The 25,980-nt window shown below is 42.2% G+C and overlaps 1 protein-coding gene across 4 annotated transcripts; it reads left to right on the plus strand.

The window, feature by feature from the left end:
• Positions 1-497: 497 nt before the first annotated feature.
• On the plus strand, positions 498-25,245 carry LOC115258948 (myotubularin-related protein 14). 4 transcript variants are annotated; one of them, XM_029859466.2, is made up of 7 exons: positions 498-859; positions 17,891-18,377; positions 18,442-19,165; positions 22,014-22,340; positions 22,404-22,508; positions 22,566-22,997; positions 24,204-25,245. In XM_029859466.2, exons 1-7 carry the CDS (start codon positions 776-778, stop codon positions 24,358-24,360), a joined length of 2,316 nt encoding a protein of 771 aa, XP_029715326.2. In that variant the 5' UTR covers positions 498-775; the 3' UTR covers positions 24,361-25,245. The 4 variants fall into 4 exon arrangements, with proteins under 4 accessions (XP_029715326.2, XP_029715328.2, XP_029715327.2 ...); XM_029859468.2 differs by having other exon boundaries at positions 499-859; positions 22,566-22,979; XM_029859467.2 differs by having other exon boundaries at positions 499-859; positions 22,026-22,340.
• Positions 25,246-25,980: the final 735 nt, after the last annotated feature.

A 25,980-nucleotide genomic window follows, 5' to 3' on the forward strand; every position in this document is an offset into this window, starting at 1 on the left:
ATTTGACAAATCGCTCCCATACAAACTTCAAATTGATTTTTAAACAGGCTCCCGGGCATCAAAATTCATGAAAATTTGGATTTCGGCTCAGTTTCGCATGCAGATTCAGAATGAGCCTCTGCACGAGTTTGTCCTGTCCTGCTCACTCCCACAGAACATTTGAAAACAGCGCGCGCAGTAACAGTCAAATTTGACGTTTACTGTGCGCGATGTTTTCAAATTTTCTGTGGGAGTGAGCAGTAGGCGAGATTCGTGCAAAGGCTCATATGGAATTACCTCAACACCGCTAAAGAAGCCAATTGATTAAATAAATAAATAATTTGAAATGTTCGATCGAAGAAAAACCGAGAAAAACGGAAATAAAAAAAAATCGGCGAGTCTTTTCGGACAGTATTCAAAACAATCTAAAACCAAACCCTCTCGTATGCCAAAAAGTCTCCCGCTTGCGCAAAAATGTCAACGCGTGTGTAGAGTTACGTCGACAGCGCAACTTGTGTAGAAAATTCTCGTTTGTTTTCCTTTCCTTGCATCAGCTCTCGCGTTTGCTTCGTCGAGGATCGTCGTTTCGTTTTGTGGTGTGGCAGTTTTGTGCGTCGTCGTCGAAAAAGAGAAAATAATCCATCGGAAGCATTTCAATTGTGCGACATTTTTGCGCAAATCATTTGGGGGGATCCGTGTTCAACGCGCGCGAGTCAAAATTTTCCCCGAAAGGCATTTCGTTTCGCGGTCGCGACGTCCGAAAAGTGTCCGTAAATGTGGCGCAGCAGCAGTGAAAATGACCGAAATACTACAGCAAGACATCCAGCAGCTGCTGGAGCACTTCTCCAAGAACCTCTACCGTGCAAAGGAGTGCGAAGTTGTACGTATTGTTTTTTATGGTGGGAACGTAGGATGAAGTTTGCCAAATTTGGAAGATTTCGATCGGAGATTTGACGATTTTATGCATGGAGTTTTGTGACCAATGAAGAAATGGACGCCTTTGAAATGGTAAAGTGATGATCCGAAATAATGGGGGCACGGCAGTGGAATTTGTTGGCGAGTGTTTATTCTCTGTAAGCTGCTGGCCCACTTGCAGTCATGTGCTGTAACGTGGTTGTGTGGAAAGTGCAAAAATGCAATCCTAACCTATTCGCCCACATTCCGGAGGTTGCTATTATGGAATTTCTAATCGCTGGAAGCATCCTCCTATGGGTGTACCTCCTAGGATTTCATAGCGTCAAACCACTTGAGAGCGCGGCTGAGCCGTTCTTTAAAATGTGACCTAGGTATATAACTGCGCAACCAAAATGTTACGCGCATTGTTTGAACAAGCAAAAACACCCCGCAAGAAGAAGCCAAAAGAGCTGCTGACGCTTCTTCTTTGTGTGTTGATCGGTTGTGCGAACGGTGGCAGCTCCCCCCAGCGAGCAGACAAAACTTAGAGCCACCCTCCGCTCCCAGGACCCCCAGCCAACCTTCTATTATGATGTTTACATTCGAATTTTACTTTCTGTTTTCATTTTGGGCGGACTTTGATCGCGCTATACAATATAAAATTGAGTGTCCGTCGTCCGTCCACCTCGTCGTCGTGCGTCGTGTGGCGATTATTCTTTCTGATCCTTTGTGAACAATGATGTACAGTGTAGTGTGTATGATAATGATCACAGGCAGCTCTAGGAAAAGAGCAGAATGTGCGGTTACTGTGCATTGAGCTAGTTTAAAAATTAGGCACATCACAAACATTATTGCATTGCGTCAAAGATTTTATTTGAGATTCGCTACCTATTTAAGCGTTATTTAAATACAGTAGGTACCAGATTTTGTCAGCTTTTTTGTGCAAGGAGAATCGAAGTATCTTTTACTAAGTTTTTGATGAGGAATTATTGTCAAAATTTGTGATTTAATCACAAACATATCAGGTTTGATTATAAAGCCGGATCAAATTTAATTTAATGTTTTAGAAACCCAAGAAAAACAAACTGGGACATCTATCGCTTTTACTTAACGCATGAAAATGCATATAAATGGGAGCAGATCACATCTGTTTCACAATTGGAAAATGCCTCTGATGAGGTTATTAATAAAATTATCTCATCATATCATGCTAGCTGCACAATCCAACAGAGGTCATCCAACAGGGATGTCCCTTGGTGGAATGACAAGCTAGCAAAACTAAGGAAAGAATCTAGAAGATTGTTCAATAGAGCAAAGGCTACTTCTGATTGGGTTCAATACAAAAAAGCCCTAACAGAATATAACAGAGAACTGAGGCTAGCCAAACGTAAGGATTGGAGACGGGTGTGTGAAGACATCAATAACGCTCCTGCAGCTGCAAGGCTCCACAAAGTCCTTTCAAAATACCATTCTAATGGTCTTGGAAGCCTCAAAAAGGAAGATGGCAGTTTTACTGTCGATTCTTCTAAAGCTTTGAAAGAGATGATGAAGGCTCATTTTCCGGGGTCGATTCCTTACTCGGCTGAAGATCAGGACTTAGACAAGGTAAACCATGTATGGTCGACAAATGTCTATCAGAAAGCCTGTGAAATCTTCACGCCATCGAGGGTCGAATGGGCACTGAGTTCTTTTCAACCTTTCAAATCTGCTGGGATAGATGGAATCTTTCCAGCGTTACTTCAACAAGGGAAAGGAGCGATTGGTCCGCTCCTAACCGAAATATTAAGAGCCAGTATCACTTTAGCTTACATACCTAGGCTATAAGGCATGGCGTAAGGTTCGCGTTGTTTTTATCCCAAAAGCTGGCAAATGGAACGAACTAGGATATACCTGTTACCAGCGCACTCGACGAGTGGTAAGAAGAGCCTGCTAATCTATGGAATATCGCATTGGAACGGATTACCGACAGAAATCAAGACTAAGCCAGCAGATTATTTCAAAATCAAACATTGTCGTTAATTTCAAGTTTTCAATTTGTAGGTTCGATTAATTTTCCTTTGTAAACTTTGTTACACAATTGTGTTGTTTAACTTTCCTTAACCTGATACAAAGTTGTAAAACTGACAGGCTTACGTACGATTAATAAATTACAAATTACAAAGGGATAAAACAACACCTAAAGCCTTCAGACATTTATGCCTTTCCTGTGTTCTGTTAAAGGCCATGGAGAAAATAGTGGATGACTTTATCAAGTCTACCAGCTTAGTAGAAATGCCTCTTAGGGCCGATTTCTTCACTCTGGCTTAGGCGTTTAGCCAGGTTTAACTATATGGGTAAGCCTGGCTTACGAGTTAAGCCGAGGTGAAGAAATCGGCCCTTAGGGGCGATTTTTTCACCCTGGCTTAAGCGTTAAACCAGGTTTAACTATATGGGTAAGCCTGGCTTACCGGTTAAGCCGAGGTGAAGAAATTGGCCCTAAGCAAGTTTCAATTTGCTAATCAAACAGGTAAATCTACAATAACAGCGCTACAGTCACTAGTCAGCAAAGTTGAGAAATCGCTTCAAGCCTAGGAAATAGCCGTGATTGCTTTTCTCGACATTGAAGGAGCATTCGATAAAGCATCCTACAGCTCAATGCGTTCAGCAATGGAAGCAAGGGGCTTGGATAAATGCATTATCGAATGCTTAAAGATCGAGAAATCTCTTCCGTTCTTGGAGGTGCGCAACTATCAGTCAGATCTGTGAAGGGCTGTCCTCAAGGAGGAGTACTATCGCCCTTATTGTGGTCTTTGGTAGTGGACGAACTCCTTAAAAAGCTTATTATTCAAGGTTTTGAGGTTATTGGATACGCAGATGATGTAGCTGCTATTCTGGTACGTGAAAAATATGACGACACGATATCCAGCCGGCTACAATCTGCGTTGAATGTTACCCTCAAATGGTGCCGAGAGGAGGGATGAACGTAAACCCTTCAAAAACTGTAATAGTACCTTTTACTCGAAGGTTGAAACTAAATCTTATTGAACCTTCTTTAAATGGAGTTCAAATTCAGTTCTCGGAAGAAGTTAAACATCTTGGGGTAACTTTGGGCAAAAGACTGAATTGGAATTCACATTTAAACAAAGTTTTTTTTTAAACTAAGGTTACGAATACCCTTTGGGTCTGCAGCAAAGCCCTAGGAAAAACCTGGGGTCTTAGACCAAACATCATTCACTGGATTTATGTTGCGATAGTCCGGTCTAAGATTACTTATGCTTCACTTGTTTGGTGGCCCAAAACAAACAAGGTAACCTCTCAAGGGAAGCTAGGTAAGACTTGCTTGTATATCTATTACAGGAGCAATGAAAAGCACTCCATCAGTTGCTTTGGATGCCCTTCTCAATATACTGCCATTGCATCAATTTGTTAAGCTACAAGCGGCAAAAAGTGCCCTGCAGTTTATCCGTTACAATAATGTACTAGATGGGGATCTTGTGGGACATTTGAGGATCATCAAAGACTTCAAATTAAACATGGACATAAAAACAGTAGAAGATTGGATGATAACAAAGACCAACTAGGGTAATTCGCCAATTGTTGAACGGTTAGTGCTGGCATTTTTGTTTTCGTTTGTTTTTCCGTGCATAATTCCACTTTAGTTGAAAAATATCCAGTGAACGTCTAGATCTACTTATTCCTTATACTGCCCATTGGATTTGTTTTCCCTTAAGTTCCATTTTCTAAGAGAAAATAGAACATTTGTATGGGAAGTCTGTAACCCAAATGTTGAACGCTTCCTTAAGCTTGCTCATCCTAATGTTGGACGATTCTCGCTAATTGTTGAACGGTTGAAGCTTTGTTCGTAATTGATGACGTATAACCCGACATAAACCTATCATTCACCTGTTTTTATTTTGGGCACCAAACTCAACATAGACTCAACAGTTATCCGATGTAGGTCCAACCGTGGTCCAACATTTGATAAAATTTGATCCGACATTGACCCGACATCCAATATTTTTTCACTCTGGCGGATTTTTTCCGGGTTTTTCGTGTTTTGCGCCCATTTAGTCATTTGAGTCACAATTCATTCAAATGAGGGAGCGTTCATAAAATACGTCACGCAATAAGGCAGCATCTATTTATTACGTAACGCTAAAATCGACATTTTTTAACCCCCCCTCCCCCCTCCGTAACGCTTTTTTGTATGAAAATCCTAAATTTTTTGTATGGGCCGTAACGCTTGGCCATACTCCCCCCCCCCCTCCCCCTAGAGCGTTACGTAATTTGTGGACGGCGCTCCTCTCCTCTTCTTGGCGTAACGTCCTCACTGGGACAAAGCCTGCTTCTCAGCTTAGTGTTTTATGAGCACTTCCACAGTTATTAACTGAGAGCTTCCTCTGCCAATGACCATTTTGCATGTGTATATCGTGTGGCAGGCACGAAGATACTCTATGCCCAAGGAAGTCAAGGAAATTTCCTTTACGAAAAGATCCTGGACCGACCGGGAATCGAACCCGTCACCCTCAGCATGGTCATGCTGAATACCCGTGCGTTTACCACCTCGGCTATATGGGCCCTAATTGTCCATTTTAACCATCCCTCCTCCTATGTCACACTTTTTGTATGGGACCTCTGATTTTTTGTACGAGTCGTCACACTTTGCTGAACTCCTCTCACCTCCCCCCCTCCCTCAAAGCGTGCCGTAATTTATGGACGTTCCCAAGGAATCGCTTCCCATTTGACGAGAGCTCTAGTGGACTGAAAATCGTTTTAAACAGAACCGAATGCAAAAAAATGGCTGAAAAGATTTTACTAGAAGCGAAAATGACAGAAGAAAAGAACGCCTTCGAAAGCCCCTGAAATACCCATGGAAACCCATGGGACCTAGTCAACTCCTTAGAATACCCCTGGAACAACCCTGAAATACTTTGAAAATCCGTGGAATGCTCCTGAAAAAAGTGGAGTGAAAAAAAATATCTGGCAGTCATGCTAACATCGTACGTTATGCTAGTATTCAACAATTGGATCTTAGCTGCATAATGATAGTGTGATAAGAAAAATATTTTTTTCAAATTAAATTACAATGAAAATGTGATTTTAAACAATGTTAAACTGTTAAGGACATCCTTCCAGTTATTGTAACTATGGGATGACTTTGATATTTGTGGTCGATTTGTCAGCAAAACTTATTTCGTAACAGCAATTTCTTAAAATTAATCTTAAGAATTGTGCAGTTTTCGTGTCATCAGCGGTACAAAATTTTCAATCGATATTTTTGACGTAAAATATGTATAATTTTGTAACTTTATTGGAGCAATATCATGACACACATGTATACGCAACTAGATACGTTTACGTTGATGGAAAACTACTTAAGTTAAATTTATAATAACATTTTCAAAAACTGTTCAACATTTGGGTAGTGTTCAACAATTGGCGAATTGCCCTATGATGTTCCCTTCAAAGTGGTGAAACCATGTCGCTATGTTTGGGATGCTGGTGGGCCAAGTTTACGTCCAGGTTCTATTGTATTTTATACTGATGGGTCCAAGATGGGTGAAAATACAGGAGCCGGTGTTTTCGGCCCTGGTATCAGTAAGGCTATACCAATGGGATGCAGTCCCACTGTATTTCAAGCAGAGGATCAAGCCTTTCTAGAGTGTCAGGCGGCTCTAAATGCGCTAAAGGCTTTTACTTGTCAATCAAAGGTAGTGTGGGAATGCATTATTTCTCTGAAGCAATTGGCCAGTAGGAACGAGGTAACTTTATACTGGATGCCCGGTTATTGTGGAAATCTGGGAAATGAAAACGCCGACAATTTAGCCAGACAGGGTGCGGCATCAAGCTTTGTAGGCCCTGAACCTTTCTGTGGAGTTCCTGAGTGTGCTCTTCGGATGAAACTAAAAACTTGGGAAATGTCCACGGTAGAATCTAATTGGAATGCCATGGATACATCCAAGCAAGCGAAAAGGTTTATAAAACCCAGTTCAGAAAAAGCCAAGTCCTTATTGAATCTAAACAAAAAAGATCTCAGGGTAATTACTGGTCTGATGACTGTGGTCACTGCCCGAGTAAATATCATCTAAGTAAGATTAGAAAAATCCAATCCTCCGAGTGTCGTTTCTGTCAAACGGAAAACGAAACTGCTGAACATTTACTCTGCAACTGTGGAGTACTATCCAATCAGAGATTGGCGGTTTTTGGTAAAGGGTTTCTAGAGCCCTTGGTAATTTGGCGAAGTAATCCCAACTTCATAAAACGAGTTGTGCCTAGTTGGGATCAGGTGTTACATCAACCATTGTCCATCACAGCTCAATTGTGATAGGATATTTGACTAGCATCAAATTAAATATGGGTCATACCACAATATTCCTAATTAATGGACGCAGTGGTTAAAAGGCTCTACAGATGAGGAAAAAAAGCATTGCCATTCTAGAATCAATAACCATTCAGTAGATGTCCTTTGGTGCCATATATACATTAGCATTGGACATGGGCATGTTAGGCTGAGACCAGTGGCGATTCCCTAACCTCAAATCTACCTGTTCAACGAACGTAAATTCTTGAATTTTCTTATCATATTGGCTTGCAATTTGTAGAAAATTTTGAACATAGTCGTTTTTGTCCATTTTCAATTTGATTCTGATCATAAATTCTCCGCAAATGCAAGTTTTAGGGTCGTTGAACAGGTAAAAAGTGAGGTTACGAGACGCCACTGGCTGAGACATCGATTTTTGTGAATCGTTTCGAATCGGTTAATCGATAGCTTTGAATCGATGTTTTCACATCGATATCATAAAATGTTGCTAAACCATAAAATGATTCGCTTGCAGCAGAGTATAAATTGCATGGGATGATTTATTTGTCTAATAAATTTAATATCAAAAATTGAGACCGTTCCAGGAAGAATTCCTGGATGAACCCGGGAAGGAATTCCTAGGAAATTCCTGGAGGAATTTCAGAAGTATTTCCTGGATGACTTCCTGGAGAAATTCTTGGATAAATGTCTGAAGCACATTCTGGAAGAAATCCTGAAGGAACCCTGGGGGATTCCTCAGAGGAAATCTGGGAGGAATCCCTGGAGAAGAAACATCTTGAGGAATTCCTGGAGGAATCCTTAGAGAAATTTCTGGAGAAATTCTTGGAAGAACTCCTGGAAAACTTTTTCGAAAAATTGCTGGTGTAATTGCTGGAGGAACCTCAGGAGGAATACCTGAAGGATCTTTTGGGCAAATTCCTGGCGAAAACCCAGGTGGAATTCCTGGAGAAATCCATAGAGGAATTCTTAAAGAAATCCCTGAATGAATCCCTGGAGGCATTTCTAGAGGAATTCTGGGAGGGATCCCTGGAGAAATTTTTGAAGAAATTCCTAGAAGCATGCCCCGGGAACTATTTCTGGAGAAATTTCTGGAGGAAACTCTGGAAAAATCTTAAGAGGAATCCCTGGAGAAAATTCTGAAGAAATTCCTAGAGGAGTTCCCAGAGGAATTCCTGGAGGAAATCCTGGTAGAAATCCCGGAGGAATCCCTGAAAAAATTCCTCGATGAATTCCTGATAGAAATTCTGAATCTATGGAGGATTCCTGAAGAAATTCTTGAAGGAATTCCTAGAGAAATCTCAGATGGAATTCATGCAGGAATCGCTGGAGAAATTCTTGGAATGATTCCTGGATAAACTCCGGGAGGAATTCCTGGGGAAATTTTTGAAGGAATCCCTAGAGGATTTTTTGAAGAAATTGTCGTATGTATTGTGGAGGTATTCCTAAAGGAATTCCTGGAGTAATGCTTAGAGCAATTCAAAGAGGAATTTCTGAAGGAATGTCTGCTGGAACACCTGGAGACAGGCCTGTAGGAATTCCTAGAGGAAGCTCTAGAGAAATTGCTTGAGAAATCTTCAGAGGAATTCCTGAAGAAATCCCTGAAGGAATCCTTAGAGAATTTCCATGAAGAACTACTGGACACTTTCAGGAGGATTTCCTGGAGGATGCTCTAGAGGAATACCGTTAAAAGTCATCTCAATTGGAGGTATTCCTATAGAAATTTTTGCTGGTCTCCCTACAGGACCTTCCCCAGGAATTTCTACAGGAACTGAGGATGTATCCAAAAATTTTTGTGGGGCTTTCTCCGATAATTGCTACTAGAGTTACTCCATTGATTCGTCCAGAAATTTATCTAGGAATTTTCCTTTAAGGATTTCTTCAAAAATTCTACCGGGGATTTATCCAGAGATTTCTCCGGAGGTACCTCTAGCGATCTATTGAACAAAATTTCTATGGATGTCTTCAGTACTTTCTCCACAACTTGACGAAACAATTCATCTCAAAGGATTCCTCCTATATAAATTTCTCGGGGGTTCCAGGACTTCCTCGTGGTATTCCCACAGGACTACCCGAGCAGAGGAAAAAAGCTCAATAATAGCATATTTTGATATGGAGAACAAAAAGTGACATTTGTTTGTTTGAGATAAGAGGTAAAAGTACTGAAAATAATATCTCAATTTTACTCCTGGAACATCATCATGATAGCAGATTTAGCTCTTGGTAAGATCTAACCAATAGCAGTGAGCTATTTGATTGATCTTCAAATATCATATTTTGCTATTGGTTAGATGGTTCAAGAACAAATTTTTGCTATTTTTGTCAGTACTTTTACCTCTTATCTCAAACAAACCAATATCACATTTTGATTGTCAGTACTTGAACTCTGCCCGGGCTATCTCTAGCTATTGCTAAGGAATTTCACTTTTGATTTCATTTGGAATTCCTACAAAAATTCTCCTTGAATTTTTTGCCGGGAATTCTCCTGGAACACATTCTAGAATTTGGGAAGCCATTTCTGTTCCCTCTTTCTAAAGAGGTTCCGTCTGGGATTCCTTCAAGAGCTCTTGCCAGAATTCATCCAGGAAGTTCTCCTGTGATTCTTCCACAGAGCCTCTCTGGGATTTAAGGAATACCCTCTGCGATTACTTGAGGAGTTCCTTGTTTCGTCAAAATACCTTTTGAAATTTTTCTACAAATTATTTCCGACATCCTCCAGGCAGTGGCGTCGCGTAACCTCACTTTTTACCTGTGCACCGACCCTAAAACTTGCAATTGCAGGGGATTTATGATCAAAATCTAAATAGTGATGAGTGAAAGCAGTCATTCTCGTCATTTTCTAATTATTACAAGCAAATTTGTTCAAATAATTCAAGCATTTATACTTAGTGCACAGGTAAAAAGTGAGGTTGGAAAGAGTATCGAGCGTCAAAGATCTTGGTATTACTCTGGACACTAAGCTGCGATTTACGGAGCACATATCCTTGGTAGTAGCCAAGGCATACGCAATCCTCGGTCTAGTCAAGCGAAACACTCGGGATTTCAACGATGTTTACTGCTTGAAAGCCATATACGTCAGCCTGATTCGCAGCATTTTGGAATACAGCGTAATTGTTTGGAGTCCATATCATGCTACACACATCAATCGGATTGAACGTGTCCAGAAGGCGTTTGTCAGATTTGCACTTCGAAGACTACCGTGGAGAGACAGGATGAACCTTCCGCCATACGAAAATCGATGTGCACTAATCGACCTCCCGACGTTGGCAACAAGGAGAACGTATCTACAGAGACTCTTTGTTTTCGACCTGCTAGAGAACAACATTGACTGTGCCGAGCTCCTAGCAAGACTTCGCATCAATGATCCAGTAAGAAGAACGCGGCAAATTGTTTTCTTCAGGCGCGGGACAAATCGCACGCTATACGGCCAGCAAAACCCACTCGATGTGTGCTGTCAGTCCTTTAATGTAGTGTATCATTTGTATGATTTTAACTTGTCCAAAAATGTGTTTAAGACCAGAATTAGTAATTAAGTTTTAGTCTGTACGATTCCATAATCGAAGACTGTAAATAAATAAATAAATTGCCGGAACGATTATTGCAGACCATGAATCAGTTCTAATTCCCGTGATTTGTGTTCCCACGCGTGTGAACTAAACACCATGTACCGTGAACTAGGTTCAATATATGCGAACAAAAATCATAGATATCTGAACACATTTCACGATAATATGGTTTTTGATCTTGAGCTGGTGCGTTACTCAGGCGTTACAATTTTGTGGCGGAACAGGGTTCACGGGAACGCGATTTTTATTCATGGTGTATTTTCGTAAACGAAAATCGTGCTTGTTCCGAATAACGTGACTGGTTGTGGACGGTTTTCGGAACGGATTTTTATTCGTGTAGGCTACCCAGGTAACCGCTAAGCATTGAAATAAGCCGGACAGCAGACCGTATTAAGCATTTGAACTGCTTGCTGCCCTACATAAGCAGTTTAAATGCATAACTGCCTTGAATTAGCATGCTGCCCAAAAGCTTTTGGCTGTTAGCTAGCATTTCAAATGCTTCAAGTGTTTACGCTTGGGGGCTGTCCATAAACCACGTGGTCATGAGGGGGGGGGGTGGGGGGGGTTTGGCCAATGACCATTTTGTATGGACAAATAAATTTTTTTGTATGGACTAATGACCACGCGGGGGGGGGGGGTTGAAAAGTCCCAAAAAAATGACCACGTGGTTTATGGACAGCCCCTTGGGAGCATTCAGAATGCTTTTCAACTGCTCTTCAAATGCTACGAGCAAAGAGCATGGGAGACATGTTATGTATTTGAGAGCGCATGCTGTTTCTCTCTTACAGGATTTATGCCTCTGTTGTCAAATTTTTATTTGCTTTTTCATTTTTCCCTTACTCATCCAAAAGGTCAGCACGAAACGATGCTGCTGCTGCTGCTGCTTGGAATGGGAAATAGGAACATGGCCATCGAAAAGTTTATATTTTGCATTTCGTCGGAAAATATTTGCAGAACCAGTGATGCTTTGGTGAATCATAATATTATTCGGAAGAGGGAATTATATGCTGTAGATCGAAGAGGGAACGATAATACTTTACACACAATGAACACAATTGAAAGCAAGTTTAGGTGTTGAAACTGAAGCTGCCTTCCAACCATTCTTTATATTGGGAACAAAATCAGCGCACGCCATTGGAGCAGCTGTAGCACATCCTGGAGCGTGGAGAACTTGAGCAGCAAACATAATTGAATAATCTTCGGATCGTAAGTTTAAATCCCAAAAACTACTAAAACTTGCAAAAAAAAATACCACCTTACATCAGATGAAGGTGTGCAAAGACGAGGAAGCGGGAACGTTGAGAGAGCGAGAAGCAGACGTAAAGTTATTTTTGTTTTGTTTTGCTCGACGAGGCGTTACGCTTCTTTGACATTTTGGTACGACGTTCCTGAAGGTGCAGCACTGAGACAGCCCGTTATTTTGCCAAAGCCTGCAGTGGGGTAGCGCTATAGACGCATATGCGGTCAAATAGCATTAAACGCCTTGTCGTAAAGACTACTATAATGGTGAATAAATGCTATTTTAAATGCTTACTGGTTACTTGGGTAGTTCATCTCGGGACCCACGCTTTTACTTCTCTTCCGAAGGAAGAATTTACATTTTGCGAGTTTGTCGGGAGTGGGATTCGATCCCAGGTCCTCGAAGTGATAGTCAAGTGTTTTAACCATCACAACAGGTCCGCTACACTCGTATACAGTAGACGTTCGATAACTGCAACATGTTTACGTTTCACTTACCGAATGAAATTCGATAACTGCAACAACTGACAGACGTCAAAAAACTGTCAGTTGCTGCAGAATGCAGCCAATTTGCATACGAAAAACATCGCACTGCAACAAAAGTGCATGCGAAAAACATCGCATCGCTATTGACATTTCGTTTTGACGGATAGCGGTGCGATAACTGCAAAATTGTTGCACTTAGCGGACTTGCAGTTAAAAAGCATTACAGTTAAAGCGTTTGCACCGAGCGAACGTTTACTGTATAAAGAACTCCTAGAGGAATCCCGAGAACTACCGGGTGAAATGTCTGAAAATCCTAGGAATTCTTTCTGTAAGTGCAACAAAACTTCTGAAGACATTCCAAAACAAACTATTAGGAGAATAGATGGAATGATGAAATAGATGAACACCTTGAAGTCCCAGAAGGAATCCTGGAAGGAGTTCCTGGAGGAATCTAAGATGGAACGCAGAATGAAATCCTAGAGGGAAATTAGAGTAAATTTGTGGAGAAACCACGGAAAGCTTTTGAAGGAATCCCAGACGGAATCTCTTTAGGAATCTCAGAAAAAAACCTGGAAAACCCCCAGAAGGAACTTCTGACGGAACCCAAAATAAACCCATGGAAGAATACCTGTGGTGGAATCCCAAAGGGACCTTCTGGCAGGCATTGGACTTGTGAGCGAGCTCAACGAGCATGAGCCAGCCATGATCGTAGTGTACCGGTTCTGTGAGCGAACTATTATGCTCAACTCGTCTACAGCCAGTGATCATGTGGGCTCACTTCTGGAATAAACAATGAGCTGGAGTGTGCTTGACGACGCTTTTCTACTTGGTCCATTATGTATGAGTCGAAAATCATAGCAAACCATAATTATTTTCATGCACCAATCCTTGCATCGAACAGTCGCTTCTGTCACAACCGGCATTTGAAAGAGTTGAGATTCAACTGCTGCGGCTTACAAATTGCTTATTAGGCCCCCAGCGTCTGAACCACGACCCCGGATAACTAGCTTAGCAGCATGCATGCATGCATGGGACCCGACTATGTCAAGAACCGGGATGCTACTAGAACTCGGAGGGGCAACGCGGAAAAACGGATGCAGAAACTGTAGTATTTTACTGGTTTGTGGATTGAAAGTGTAAACTACACACTCTCAATCCAAAAATCAAAAAGGATGGAACTGACCAAACCATAGATTGAAGTTGTGTTTCTGAATTTAATTGGAGTCTGAGAGGAATGGTGACAGTTAGACCAATGGCAACGAAGTACCCAATGGTCCTGAAGACCAATGCTTGTTTAAGTATTGGTCTTCTAGGGTAACTTTTGAAATAAATTACCTGAATAAACTATTGGCCTCGAACGATGTGGTTCACTTCAGGATCAGTCAAGATACTTCGGGTACTGTGGACACTTTAGTTATTTGGTTCCTATTTCGCAACTGTCTTGGGGCCGCCCATCAATTACGTAAAGATCTATGAGTGAAGGAGGGTTTGAAAAATCTAACGTATCATTCAAACATGTTTGGTATATCATACAAAAAATCCTTCGAGTAGATGTCGAAAAATCGAAAAAAATAATGTTACGTTTTAAATGGACAGCCCCCTTACACGGATACCAATCTCATGGAGAAAATCAAAATAAAACCACTGTTTATCTTGATAAAGGTTGCGTACACAGAAATGCGGTCGAAAATGTTATATTTATTTTCAAAGATATCCAGGCTCAGTTAGTTTTGGTACGGTGAGCTGTGGCGCTCGTAGCTCACATTACTGATGAGCGGCCAAGTTCAATGAGCCTGAACGATCATAGCCTAGCTTTCTGTTGAGCATCAAGTTAGCATGAAATCAGCTGAGTTTTGCTCGTGAGCTGAGCTTTTTCAATGCCTGTTCTGGAGAGGTGCTACTGTGCCTTCATCATGTCCTAAATCAACACACTTTCTTACGCACACGAACTCCATAAGTTGAATTAACCCGCGAGCGATCGCGCTGTTGTATTTTGTACAAGATCTTGAAAAAATCTCGTCTTTTGTGTTCAGCATTAGCGCGGTGCTGGCGGTGATAGCCAATCGCGCGAGTTACGGAAGGTTAAATAAGTCTCTTCTATTCCACTCGGTCGATGGCTGTGTTTCTCCAGTTCCGCATTCTGCGAAGGGTCCGCAGATCGTCCTCCATTTGATCGATCCACCTAGCTCGCTGCGCACCATGTCTTCTCGAGCCGGTCGGATGACTCTCGAGAACCATTTTAGTCGGGTTGCTATCGGACATCCTGATGACGTGACCCGCCCACCGTAGCCTCCCGATTTTCGCGGTATGGACGATGGTTGGTTCTCTCAGCTGCTCGTGATTCATTCGCCTTCTCCAAGTCCCGTCTTCCATCTGCACTCCGCCGTAGATGGTACGCAACCTTCCGTTCGAAAAATCTAAGGGCGCGTTGGTTCTCTGCACGTAGAGTCCATGCTACGTGCCCATAGTGGACTACCGGTCTAAACAGCGTTTTGTAGATAGTTCACTTCGTGTTACGGCGAACTTTGTTCGATCGTAGAATTCTGCGGAGTCGTTGTGCTGAGTGCTTGTGTCGTTCTCGGTGGTCACCAGTGAGCCCAAGTACATGAATTCTTCAACTGCCTCGATTTCATCACCGTCGATATAAATTCGGGGCGGCAGGCGCGGTGATTCCTCCCTGGAGCCCTTTGCCATCATGTACTTTGTCTTCGACACATTAATAACTAATCCGATTTGCCTGGCTTCACTCTTTAGTCGGATGTACGTTTCCGCCATCGTCTCAAATTTACGAGCTATAATATCGTGAAAATCGTTCCACTCGTGTTTATCCCCGCTCTTCTTATTACACCTTCTAACGTAATGTTGAACAGCAAGCACGAAAGACCATCACCTTGCCGTAACCCTCTGCGAGATTTGAAGGGACTCGAGAGTGTCCCTGATACTCGAACTACGCACATCACTCGATCCATCGTTGCCTTGATCAATCAGTTTATCCGGGAATCCGTATTCGTGCATAATCTGCCATAGCTGTTCTCGATCGATTGTATCATACGCCGATTTGAAATCTATGAACAAAGTGATGTGTGGGCATGTTATATTCGCGGCATTTCTGCAACACCTGGCGGATGGCGAATATCTGGTCCGTTGTAGCGCGTTCACCCATAAATCCAGTTTGATATTGCCCAACGAACTCTCTTGAAATCGGTGATAGACGGCGGCATAAAATTTGAGAGAGTATCTTGGAGGCAGCGCTCAGTAGTGTGATCGCGCGATACTTCCCGCAATCCAACTTGTCGCCCTTTTTGTAGATGGGACACACGATACCTTTCATTCATTCCTCCGTTAATACTTCCTCCTCCTAAATCTTGGTAATGACCCAGTGTAGTGCTCTCACCAGTGCTTCTCCACCGTATTTTTGTAACTCTCTTGGTAGTTAATCTGCTCCAGCGGCTTTGTTGTTTTTCAACCGGCTAACCTCCTCCTCAATCTCTTGGAGGTTAGGGGCTGGAAATCTTTCGTCCTGCGCATGTACTCCTAGATCTGTTACCACGCCACCTTCGGTGCTTGCATCGTCGCCATTGAGGTGCTCATCATAGTGCTGCCGCCACCGCCACCACCTCACGCTCGCTCGTGAAAATATCCCCGTGATTGTTTCGGCACATGCCTAATTGACATAAAAATCCGCAAGTTTTATTATGGGTTTTGGAAGTAGGTACATACATTGTATGTAAATGATGGCTTTTCATAATCTCAAGTCTAACTGGATTGATATGCGAGTGTGTAAATCGAGTAATGTTTAACTGCACTCATGTTGTAAATTGAGTAATGTTTAATTGCATTGATGGTTGAAGCACAGACAAACAGACGTAACAGTTCGAACATTGTTCGATTCAAATCATAGTCACGGAAACATATACGCCCAATGCTAAAATGACTATGTTTGGCCGACCACCATTAGGTGGCGGTAGTGAGCAACCGTCAAACTCGAACAAAAACGATGCAGCGCCGCGGTTGGAAAGTTGGCCAACTATCCAATTTTGAAAAAGACCGTTGAATCGGTGTACGATGGGCATTATCAGAGTGTTACGTCTGTTTGTCTGTGGTTGAAGCGCTAAGTGTTATTGGACCACTAATGTAGTTGCATTTAGTGGGCGATGAGGTAGAACAGTAACATTACAACGTGCTTAACCATTATTGTAGCACTTAAAATACTCGATATACTACAACTTAAACCTATACTTGAAGACCGTTCGAAGCGTTAAAATGCAAAAGTTTGTATGAATGAGTGTAATCAGTTTCGTACCTTTTAATTCCGCCCTGTGTTGCTTATCCTTTGACAGATACGCGTATTTCGACTACCACTTGTAATCTTCCTCAGTGTCAGTTATCCACTTATCCACTGAGGAAGATTACAAGTGGTAGTCGAAATACGCGTATCTGTCAAAGGATAAGCAACATAGGGCGGAATCAAAAGGTACGAAACTGATTACACTCATTCATAGAGGGTATTCTGCTTAGAGGGTTCGAAAAGTCGGAACAAGATGCAAAAGTTTGCATAGATTAAGTTCGTAAGGTGTTGACTATACACATATAATTTGAATAGTTCTTCAAATATTCGAATCGCTCATTTTTTTGTTCAATAAAACATATTCATGGGGCGACCATACGTATAACAAAACAGTATTCCTGTTCAAATCTTTCAATGTTGTTATTTTGCTTGAGAAATGAAACTCAAAGGAGGTCTTATCAGAGCGCACGATGGTGGCGCTTAAAAATTTTATCAACATGCAATCGAGGTGACACGATAAGAATAATTCGACCCCCGTGCGATCAAAACAGCGCGCAAACAACGATGAACTTTTCAGCATCCAATTTTCAACAGCGAAATCAGTTCAGGAGAGCTTTGGCGTCATCAGTGCCATACGAAAGGGAAATAAACAGCAAAAAGATGAGTAATAAAATAAACAACAATCGTTTCATAAACAGCAGTACTGCCTCTAACATGACTGATGCACAACAAGATAGTGCGGCGCTGCATTTGGGCTTAGAGGGAAAGGAAATGTGTTGGCGAATTGAATACGCCTGACGCTAATTAGATTACATGTAGAGATAGAACTGTTTTCGAAAATTATTACGTTCGAAATATAACAAAACAAGCAAAGGCAACTCATCCGCAGGTATGAGGCGCTTTCGCATTCTAAAAATAAAAGCACTGCTCTCCTTGTCGCATTGAACTGATGGACATAGGCAGTTGCAGGTCGGAGTTTACTGTCATTGGAGCGTTTGAAATGTGGTTAAAAATAAATTAATAAATAAATATGTTTCAAACATAGCTGCAGTTTGTCGATAAATTGTTAACTAGTGAGCTCGTTTCATATTATTAATAACAAAACTAATACCAATTTCTTTTATCACTTAAACTCTTCAGGGCGATGAAATCGTGCAACGATGTGGAAAACTGATGCGTTTGGACTACAGCGTGGTGGATGTTCCGAACCAGAATGGAGAGCTCTCGGCACACTATCCAGCCAAACTGTTGATCCCCGAGCATGAAGTGAAAAGGACCTATTCGTTTGAGGCGTCCACGTATGGCGAATATCAGCCACAGGACGACTGCGATTTGGGTACCCCCCGTAACGGAGGAGGTGGTTCAGATTCCAGAGCATCCCCGCCGTCGAACCGGGATCAGCTAATTGTTGATGGAAAGCTGGACGCCCAACGGTTGCGAAATTTGATACTGAAGGCACGGCGGGCACGATGCCGTGCACGCTTTCCACTGCCGGTTATTCTGTACAACGGAAAGTACGTCTGCCGATCGGCCACTCTTTCCGGTGGGCCCGAAATTTACGGTCGATCCGGATTAGAATACTTTGCCTACGCAGCGGAATCTGAACTACAAGATCAGGGAGGTGCAGGTGAGTTGACTAGAACACTAACAATAGAAGTCAAATTTGTAACTTGGTTTTTTCCATACACCAGACGAGACTGTCGAAGCGAGAGAAGAATCAGCATCAGACGAACCAAGCTCCAAAGACTGGCCCCTGTTTGGGCGACTGCGCCGAAAGGACATCCGGTTGCTTAAAGCACTCAACGTAGGCACCATAATCGATTTCATGGTGGAGAACAAAAAGGTGAAGTTTTGGCTAAACGTTACCTCGTCGGAGAAGGTGGACAAAGAGAATCGGTATAGCTTTTTCAAGCTGTTAGCACTGCCTTATCCCGGTTGCGAATTCTTCCGGGAGTACCGGGACAACAACTATATCGGCGATGGGCTCATCTTCGACTGGAATCAATCGTACGTGGATGCGGGAATTCGCGTTCCGGAGGATTCCGTCACGGCTCAGCTGAACATCGACTGGACCAACTACAAACAGTGGGATTTGGTGAAGATTACTCAAAACTACCTGCGGTTGCTGCTCAAGTACCTTCAGGAGAGCAGCACCGGGATATTGGTTCACTGTATCAGCGGTTGGGACCGAACGCCACTTTTCGTTTCGCTGCTGAGAATTTCTCTCTGGGCGGATGGTGCAATTCATCAGTCGTTGGACGCGGCACAGATGCTGTATTTAACGATCGCATACGATTGGATGCTGTTCGGTCACAATTTGCCCGATCGGTTGAACAAGGGCGAGATCATATTCTACTTCTGTTTCTACATACTCAAATTTATCAACGACGAGAGTTACAGTGTCTTAACTCATAGGTAAGTAGGTAGTACTTATGAACCCCAAATGCGGCCGGGTAGTTTATAAGTCTAGATACCGTCAGTGTACCAGTAGCCGCTCGTGTTCCAATAGCCGCTCACCGTCATGAAAATGATGTTCATTGGCATAAATATGTACCATTGTCTTCATCCGTATATTATTCGGCACGCATATTTTAAATATCCGTGGAAAAAAGATTGTATTTTTTCAGAGAACCTTGTTTTCTACGTTCGTGAGCGGCTATTGGAACACGAGCGGCTACTGGTACACTGACGGTATAAATAATAATGTTCCCTGAAAACTTGTGACCAATCGAATCGCGATCAGTGATTGGTGAAGGTTTGCACGGAGAGACGAAAGTATCCAAAAGTGAGTTCTTCCACCCAACTTCGGAGTTGCGTGCGTCAACCCAATTTTGAGTTGATGGATTCGATGTTTATGTTGGGTTGTTTCCGCTTGCTTCTATGTGAAAAAATACCTTATTTCAATTTTGTTTTATCCAACCGAAATTTTAGGTTGTAGGTTTGCTCAAATTTGAGTAGGTACTGTGCTAGAAACTCAGTGCTGGGTTGACGCACTCGAACTGCAAAAGTTGGGCTGTGTCACTCTTCATTCTCTGACAACAATAGAAAAAACGCATGAAAAAGGAGATAAAAAAGAACTCAAAATTGAGTTTGAATCGGGACTTCATATCCGCTCGTTCGCGATCCCACTGCTTGAGTTGGTAACGCAGTTTTTCCTCTGATTCCCGCACTCAGCTTCAGCTCGTTGGATTGTTCCAAATGAAGGCTTCTGATCTGGTGAACCAGCTCGACTTCCCTTTTCTGTCTCAAGTCAACATCCACTCGATGTTTCACCGCAAGCTCCTGGATCACCGGGTGTTCCGCTTCCATTTGTTGCGCATTCTGCCTTCAAAACTTGCCGGTTTACCAGCGTTTGTAGCAGTGGGCCCCGAAACGATTTATTTTCGAGATTGCGCCAGCTAGCGCTACTTCTTCGACCTTCAACAGATCGATATGAGGTTGCAGGACAACTAACGGCAAAGCGGACGACTGCTCCTCTCGATTATCCGCATCCGCTCCGAATGCACCTTCGAGAGAATCCTCTGATTCGTCCCCAATCGTGATGCTTCTCAATGTGCGAAGGATCGACACGGTCGGTTTTTCCCGTTGAACTGAGAAACTTTTTACGTTGTACCCTTCTGTGGTGTTGAAGAGTGTTGTAAAACCTGCGGATGTCCTGCCGGTGCGTCGTCTGGTAGGTCCGAAATCGTAGCGATCGACGTAATTGCATTTTCTACGACAATCTGACCGGAGCTTTTGGCTGTTTCAGTCTGTTTGATCCAAGCTACCGTGCGATGCGCACGTCTCTGGCTACACTGAACGCTCCACACACTCACCATCCTGCTGGCTCAACAACTCATGTTTGCGAGCGATGAATAGTTTCTCTCGATCCAGCTTTTCTCCCGTTTCTGTAAAGCTCGCTCCATTTCAATTCTTTGCTGACTTCAATCTTCCATGAACCTTTTCTCCTTTTCCAAGCACTTCAATTCTCGATCGATTCTTTCCTGGCGAGCACTAGACGAGCTCAAAATTCCACTCACTATAGTCAGTGACCGCTCGGGTATAAGAGAATTACCACCAGGAACGCATTTGGTACATACAAACTTCGTCATACGTACCGTTGTCGTGCTAACCTTAGCACACAAAAAGTGCTACCAAAGAGCACACTTCTGGCACTGTACCATGTACTTTTCCGAGTTGTTCGGCCGATCACAACCGCCACAGCCCCGTAATTCACCTCCTTCCCTGTCTATATTATCGAAGGAACGAATACATCACCCGAATAAATATGAGATTTGTGGCCGCGCGGGTAGATGCGTCAGTCGTCTAGGCGTTTCGCAAGCCTCGGAGTGTGGGTTCAATTCCCGCACCAGTCGGGGAAAACTTATTTTCGTCAAACGGAAAATTCTCTACTGGGCCACTGAGTGTTTCATTGTTTGTACCCTTTGTACTTTACATTTTAGTCTCCGGCTGAGTTCACTTAAAACCAATTCGCAAACAGAGACAAGATATGTATGTTTCCTAATTCTACAAACAAGATTTCAATTAACATCTATATGTATGTACTTCAATAATATTACATTTAATTTATCACACTTCAATTCACTAGTATTTCACTGTCGATCGAATTTCTATCCAAAACAAAGTCTAAATTTCCAGTGCTTTCAATTTTGCATATCTACTTATGTCAGTCAAGCCGTTGGGCCTCACAATGGCTCACCGTAGTATTGTTCGATACGATGGGCTGATGCGATGAACAAGAATAATCACAACTGTTTTCTCTTGTGTTTTCTTTCTTTCATTCTCTTAAAATTTAGAATAGAATATGATGCACATCACTTTGGACACTTCTAGTTCTCACTTTCATCCATGAATTAGTATTCATTACAAAATAATTATATGATATGAGCTCACCAGTTCATACACTACCCATCATAAGTACCGACTCACAAAAAATATTGCAACAATATTGCATCATCCTGACTCACCTCGATATCTCAAAAACCAGAACACCTATAAAAATGCCGCCTTCAGAAAAGTTGTTGCTTTTGGGCTTTTGAAGACAGCATTTTTGTAAGTCCTAAGGTTTTGGAGATATTGAGGTGAGTCAATGTGATGCAATATTGTTGCGATACTTTTAGTGAGTCCGTTACTTATGACGGGTAGTATATATATTTATCTAATATTTCATAAGTGAGTTACATCGTGGTCCAATTCGAACGAATTTCCAGGGAACATTCGCTACTATTAGGCATGTATGCGTTCACAACATCACTGATCTCAGACTCGATTACAGATTCCGAAGCCATCACAGTAGCGGCAGTAGTAGTATAGACGTAATTCGGACCGACAGCGACAGCATGATCGACGGCGGATTGTTACTAGATGGCGAAAGTCGCGGTTCCAGCGTCTCGTTGAACTCGGTGTCCAGTTATACAAGCGGGAGAAGCTCTTCGACGCACGATACGCAAACGTGCGTTAGTTCGGCAGTCGGACTGACCAGTGGTGCAGCAAGCAATAGTATAGCAATCGCAAACCACGTGGGGAACGGTGGTAGAAATGGTGGTGCTCACAGTTGCAATGGCGACGATAGTGTAAACTCGTATAATGGGTGAGTGAGGGATGTGGATTTTGAGGTTTTCGGAATTGCTATACGTTGTTACTTTCATTCCAGCAATAACGGATTTGCCCCGCATAGTCATGAAAGCAGTAGCAGTATTGGATGCATATCTCATGATAGCTCGAACCATAATATCCAATGGTCACCTCAACCAAGCAGGTATGGTAATATAAAAATTTCTATATATCTATGTTATACCTACTCCATCGTCCACAGAACTAGTCCCGTAACAGTGCCAAGTACCAATAGGTTAAGACAACGCCAAGAGTCTTCGTCGTCGCTTTCGGTCGGTAGCTGGCAGATGATAACCGGAACCGGCAGCTACCGCAGTGCCGAGTCGGTCAATGAAATGCATTCCCATCTGCAGCAGAATCCTGGCCACAACAACTGCCCTAACCATCAGCATCACCACCACCACCACCATAACCATCAGAACCAAAACCAGAACTTCAACAGTAATAACCAGCAACCAGCTAGCAACCATTCGTTGCAATTCAACCTGTCGGGTACCGGCAGCAGCGCTGCGGGGCCATCGAACAGCGCTTCCACGCCAAATGCTAACCAGAATCATATACCCAGTCAAACAACCAGTTGCTGTACGACCGTCGACGGCGAGTGCTACGCAAATCGGTTAGATCTGTTCGCCATGTGAGTTGTGCTCATTCTACGAGTGGAACGATGTGACTCGATTCGACTCGCAAATCAAAGCCAGAAACCTCAACCCGTATTAGGTGACTCTCCATTTGATTTACACGGTGAATCACTTAATTCGTGTCGAGCTTTCTCACCTCGACATGTGATGCGAGCCGTCTTTCCACTCTTAGAATAAGCACACAAGTATCACTTCTGCACATTGTAGAGAAACATTTAAGTCGGACAGAGGTTGCGCATGGTCCAATAGGAGACCTGTGTACAATATTCACAATCAATTCTAGATTATTTATGTGAAAAAGAGGTAAATTCGCATTCAATCATGGTTTTCCAGGTTCTATTCAGGGTCTAATTTTTTGCGAAATTTTGACACGGTCGGTTAGCCTACGTTTTGCTCAATTGAAGTTCGTGAGGAATACCGTGACATCACCTAATTCCAATCAATTCCGTCTACACCATGCAAAACAAATGGGTTGAACAGAATTAGGAACCGAAAAAAAAAGTTACAGGTGATGTTACGGACGGTTTCCTTTTCAAATGATTATTTTGCATGTGCATATCGTGTGACAGTCACGAAGATACTTTGTCCAAGGAAATTTCCTTTACGAAAAGATTCTGGTCCGACCGGGCATCGAACCTGTCATTATCAGTATGGTCATGCTGGATACTTCCCGCGTTTTTACAGCTGTGGTTAGGGGTGATACACAAATTATGTCACGCAAAAATCGACCTTTTTAACCCCCCCTCCCCCCTCCCCCCTATGTCACACTTTTTGTATGGGACCTCAACATTTTTTGTATGGGTCGTCACGCTCTGCAAACCCCCCCCCCCCTCACCCCTAAAAGCGTGACGTAATTTGTGCACGGCCCCTTACATGGGTTTGTAGAATGTAACGTTTTTGAAAACTTCGAACATCAACATCTTAGTTTGTTTAGTTTCTTCTTCGCTCGCATGATTTCATGCAAATTTGAACTCCTTGCGAGATAAATGCAAAAATAAGGTATGTTTTCCATGTAAAACTCACATATAAATTACAATTGTTCAATTGTTCAGCAGCCGAAGCAAAGTCAAAAAAATCAAAATAATGACCCATACGTTTATTCGAGATTTGCTTGCGATTTTACCTTTCCAACCTCTTTCGATCGAAATCTCATTCTAGAAATTTTTTCACTGAATAAAAAATTATTGTACATTTCTTCACAGACGACGGGAACGCCTCGAGCAGCTTCGAACGCTGTTCTACAACTGTTACTTCTCAACCATTGCATTCACGTTCAACAACGGCCCGGATTCCGCCCTCGGCAGCCTACTGGGGAACTTTGCCGAAAAGGTCGGCCTGACGAATCGAACATCCGTCTAGAGGGAAAATTGTACGTTTAAATCAACTACTAACTATTATCAAAAAAATCGGACCGCGAGCGTGCGCATACATATGTGTCTTCCGCTTTAACGAAACAACATTACCTAGTGACAAAGAACAAAGTCTGCCTCTCCTTCTCAGTGTGATTCGTTCAAAATGTCCCCGAAACGGAAGCAATGTTTGAAAAGTCATAATGTTTTACTCAACAATGGAAGCAACTTCCTTTTTCTGTCTTGAAAATACTTCTCAAATTTTGACTTGCTAAACATTGATTGCTTTCGGCGCACCCTAATCCCCATACGTATCCATAAGCACATTATTAGGAGGAGAAAGACCAAAACCGAAGGAAGAATATAATAATGATGTTACTGATTTTTAGTCAAACTGTCGACACCGAAAATATAGGAAACTAACGATTAATGCGAAACCAATAACACCTATAAGCCGAGGTGGTGTTCATTTCTCAGATATTCAAAGAAACTGTCAATACTATTCATAGCCATTAGCGGCGATTTTTGAACGAAATCTAGATTGATCGAATTATTACGGCACGGCCGAGCGAGTCGCTTTTTGACTATTTTCATTTAGTAAGTTATTATCATTGTTGAAACTGTATTACATTTTTTTGTAAAAGAAAAGAATCTAATGTTAATTTGCCTTGTTTTTAAAGTGAAAGGGACGAACGTGCTAGAGGATTTTATATTTACTCATTTTTACTTTTTGTCAAACCTTCAACTCGCATCGACAGGAACGCGAAACAATAAGAAACATTTTCCAGTAATAGACGGTCGTCATCCTTGTGTGAACTACAGACACACACATACACCCACACACGATTATCAGGAATCATAAATTGCGAACAATAAAAAGATTTTGCATTTAAAGAACGGACGACAGCATATTACTCACAAATATCACACAAGCCATTTTTCTGATGCAGTCGTCGACTGAAAAAAAATATACTGTGGAAAAACAGTGAATTAATTTTGGTCCTTGGAAAGCCGAATTTTGCCTATCAGTAGGTCGGCTCCAGAGGCACGTACAACATTTTGCTGAATTCACTATCTTCATTATCACTTTACTATCAAATCAGCTGCGGCTAAACCATACGAAACTCAGAACCCAGATCGGATTAAGCTGAGTGGAAAAGGCGTCTAAAATACCAGGGGTGTAAGCTGACTGTCAACTGGGAACAAATTTCGCCTACCCTCTATCATGTTTTAGAACCAGTAAAAAGACGTAACTACCAAACAAGAAAAGTTCAATTTTCGATTGCAAAACTGAATTTAATACCGTTTTATCATACTAAAAGCAAGTCAGTATGTGATTCGAACATAAAGGTTGTTATATTCAGCATATTAGATTGAAAAAAATCATTCCGAAAAAATCAGAGTTCTGTTTTCACCATTATGAAATATTAGCCTCTACTCTCGCTTGTTTTTGTTGTTGCTTTGTTTGTAGTGCGAAAATCGGCTATTAATTGAAAACTCTTTGGGCTATTATTTTTCTCAAATGAAAGGATAGTTTAACACTATGACTCAAGAAGTTTTGATAATTACCGAAATCACTGATCATAAGCATCTAAATCGAGAGAAAGACACTGATGTTTGTGCTACTGTT

Source organism: Aedes albopictus, chromosome 2, assembly GCF_035046485.1.
Source record: "Aedes albopictus strain Foshan chromosome 2, AalbF5, whole genome shotgun sequence".
In the NCBI taxonomy this organism is placed as follows: Eukaryota; Metazoa; Arthropoda; class Insecta; order Diptera; family Culicidae; genus Aedes; species Aedes albopictus.

Coding starts and splice junctions, on each gene's coding strand:
- LOC115258948 (XM_029859466.2), top strand. CDS start 776: ATGACCGAAATACTACAGCAAGACATCCAGCAGCTGCTGGAGCACTTC. Junction 860..17,890: donor GTGCAAAGGAGTGCGAAGTT/GTACGTATTGTT, acceptor TAAACTCTTCAG/GGCGATGAAATCGTGCAACG. Junction 22,998..24,203: donor CGGTTAGATCTGTTCGCCAT/GTGAGTTGTGCT, acceptor ATTTCTTCACAG/ACGACGGGAACGCCTCGAGC.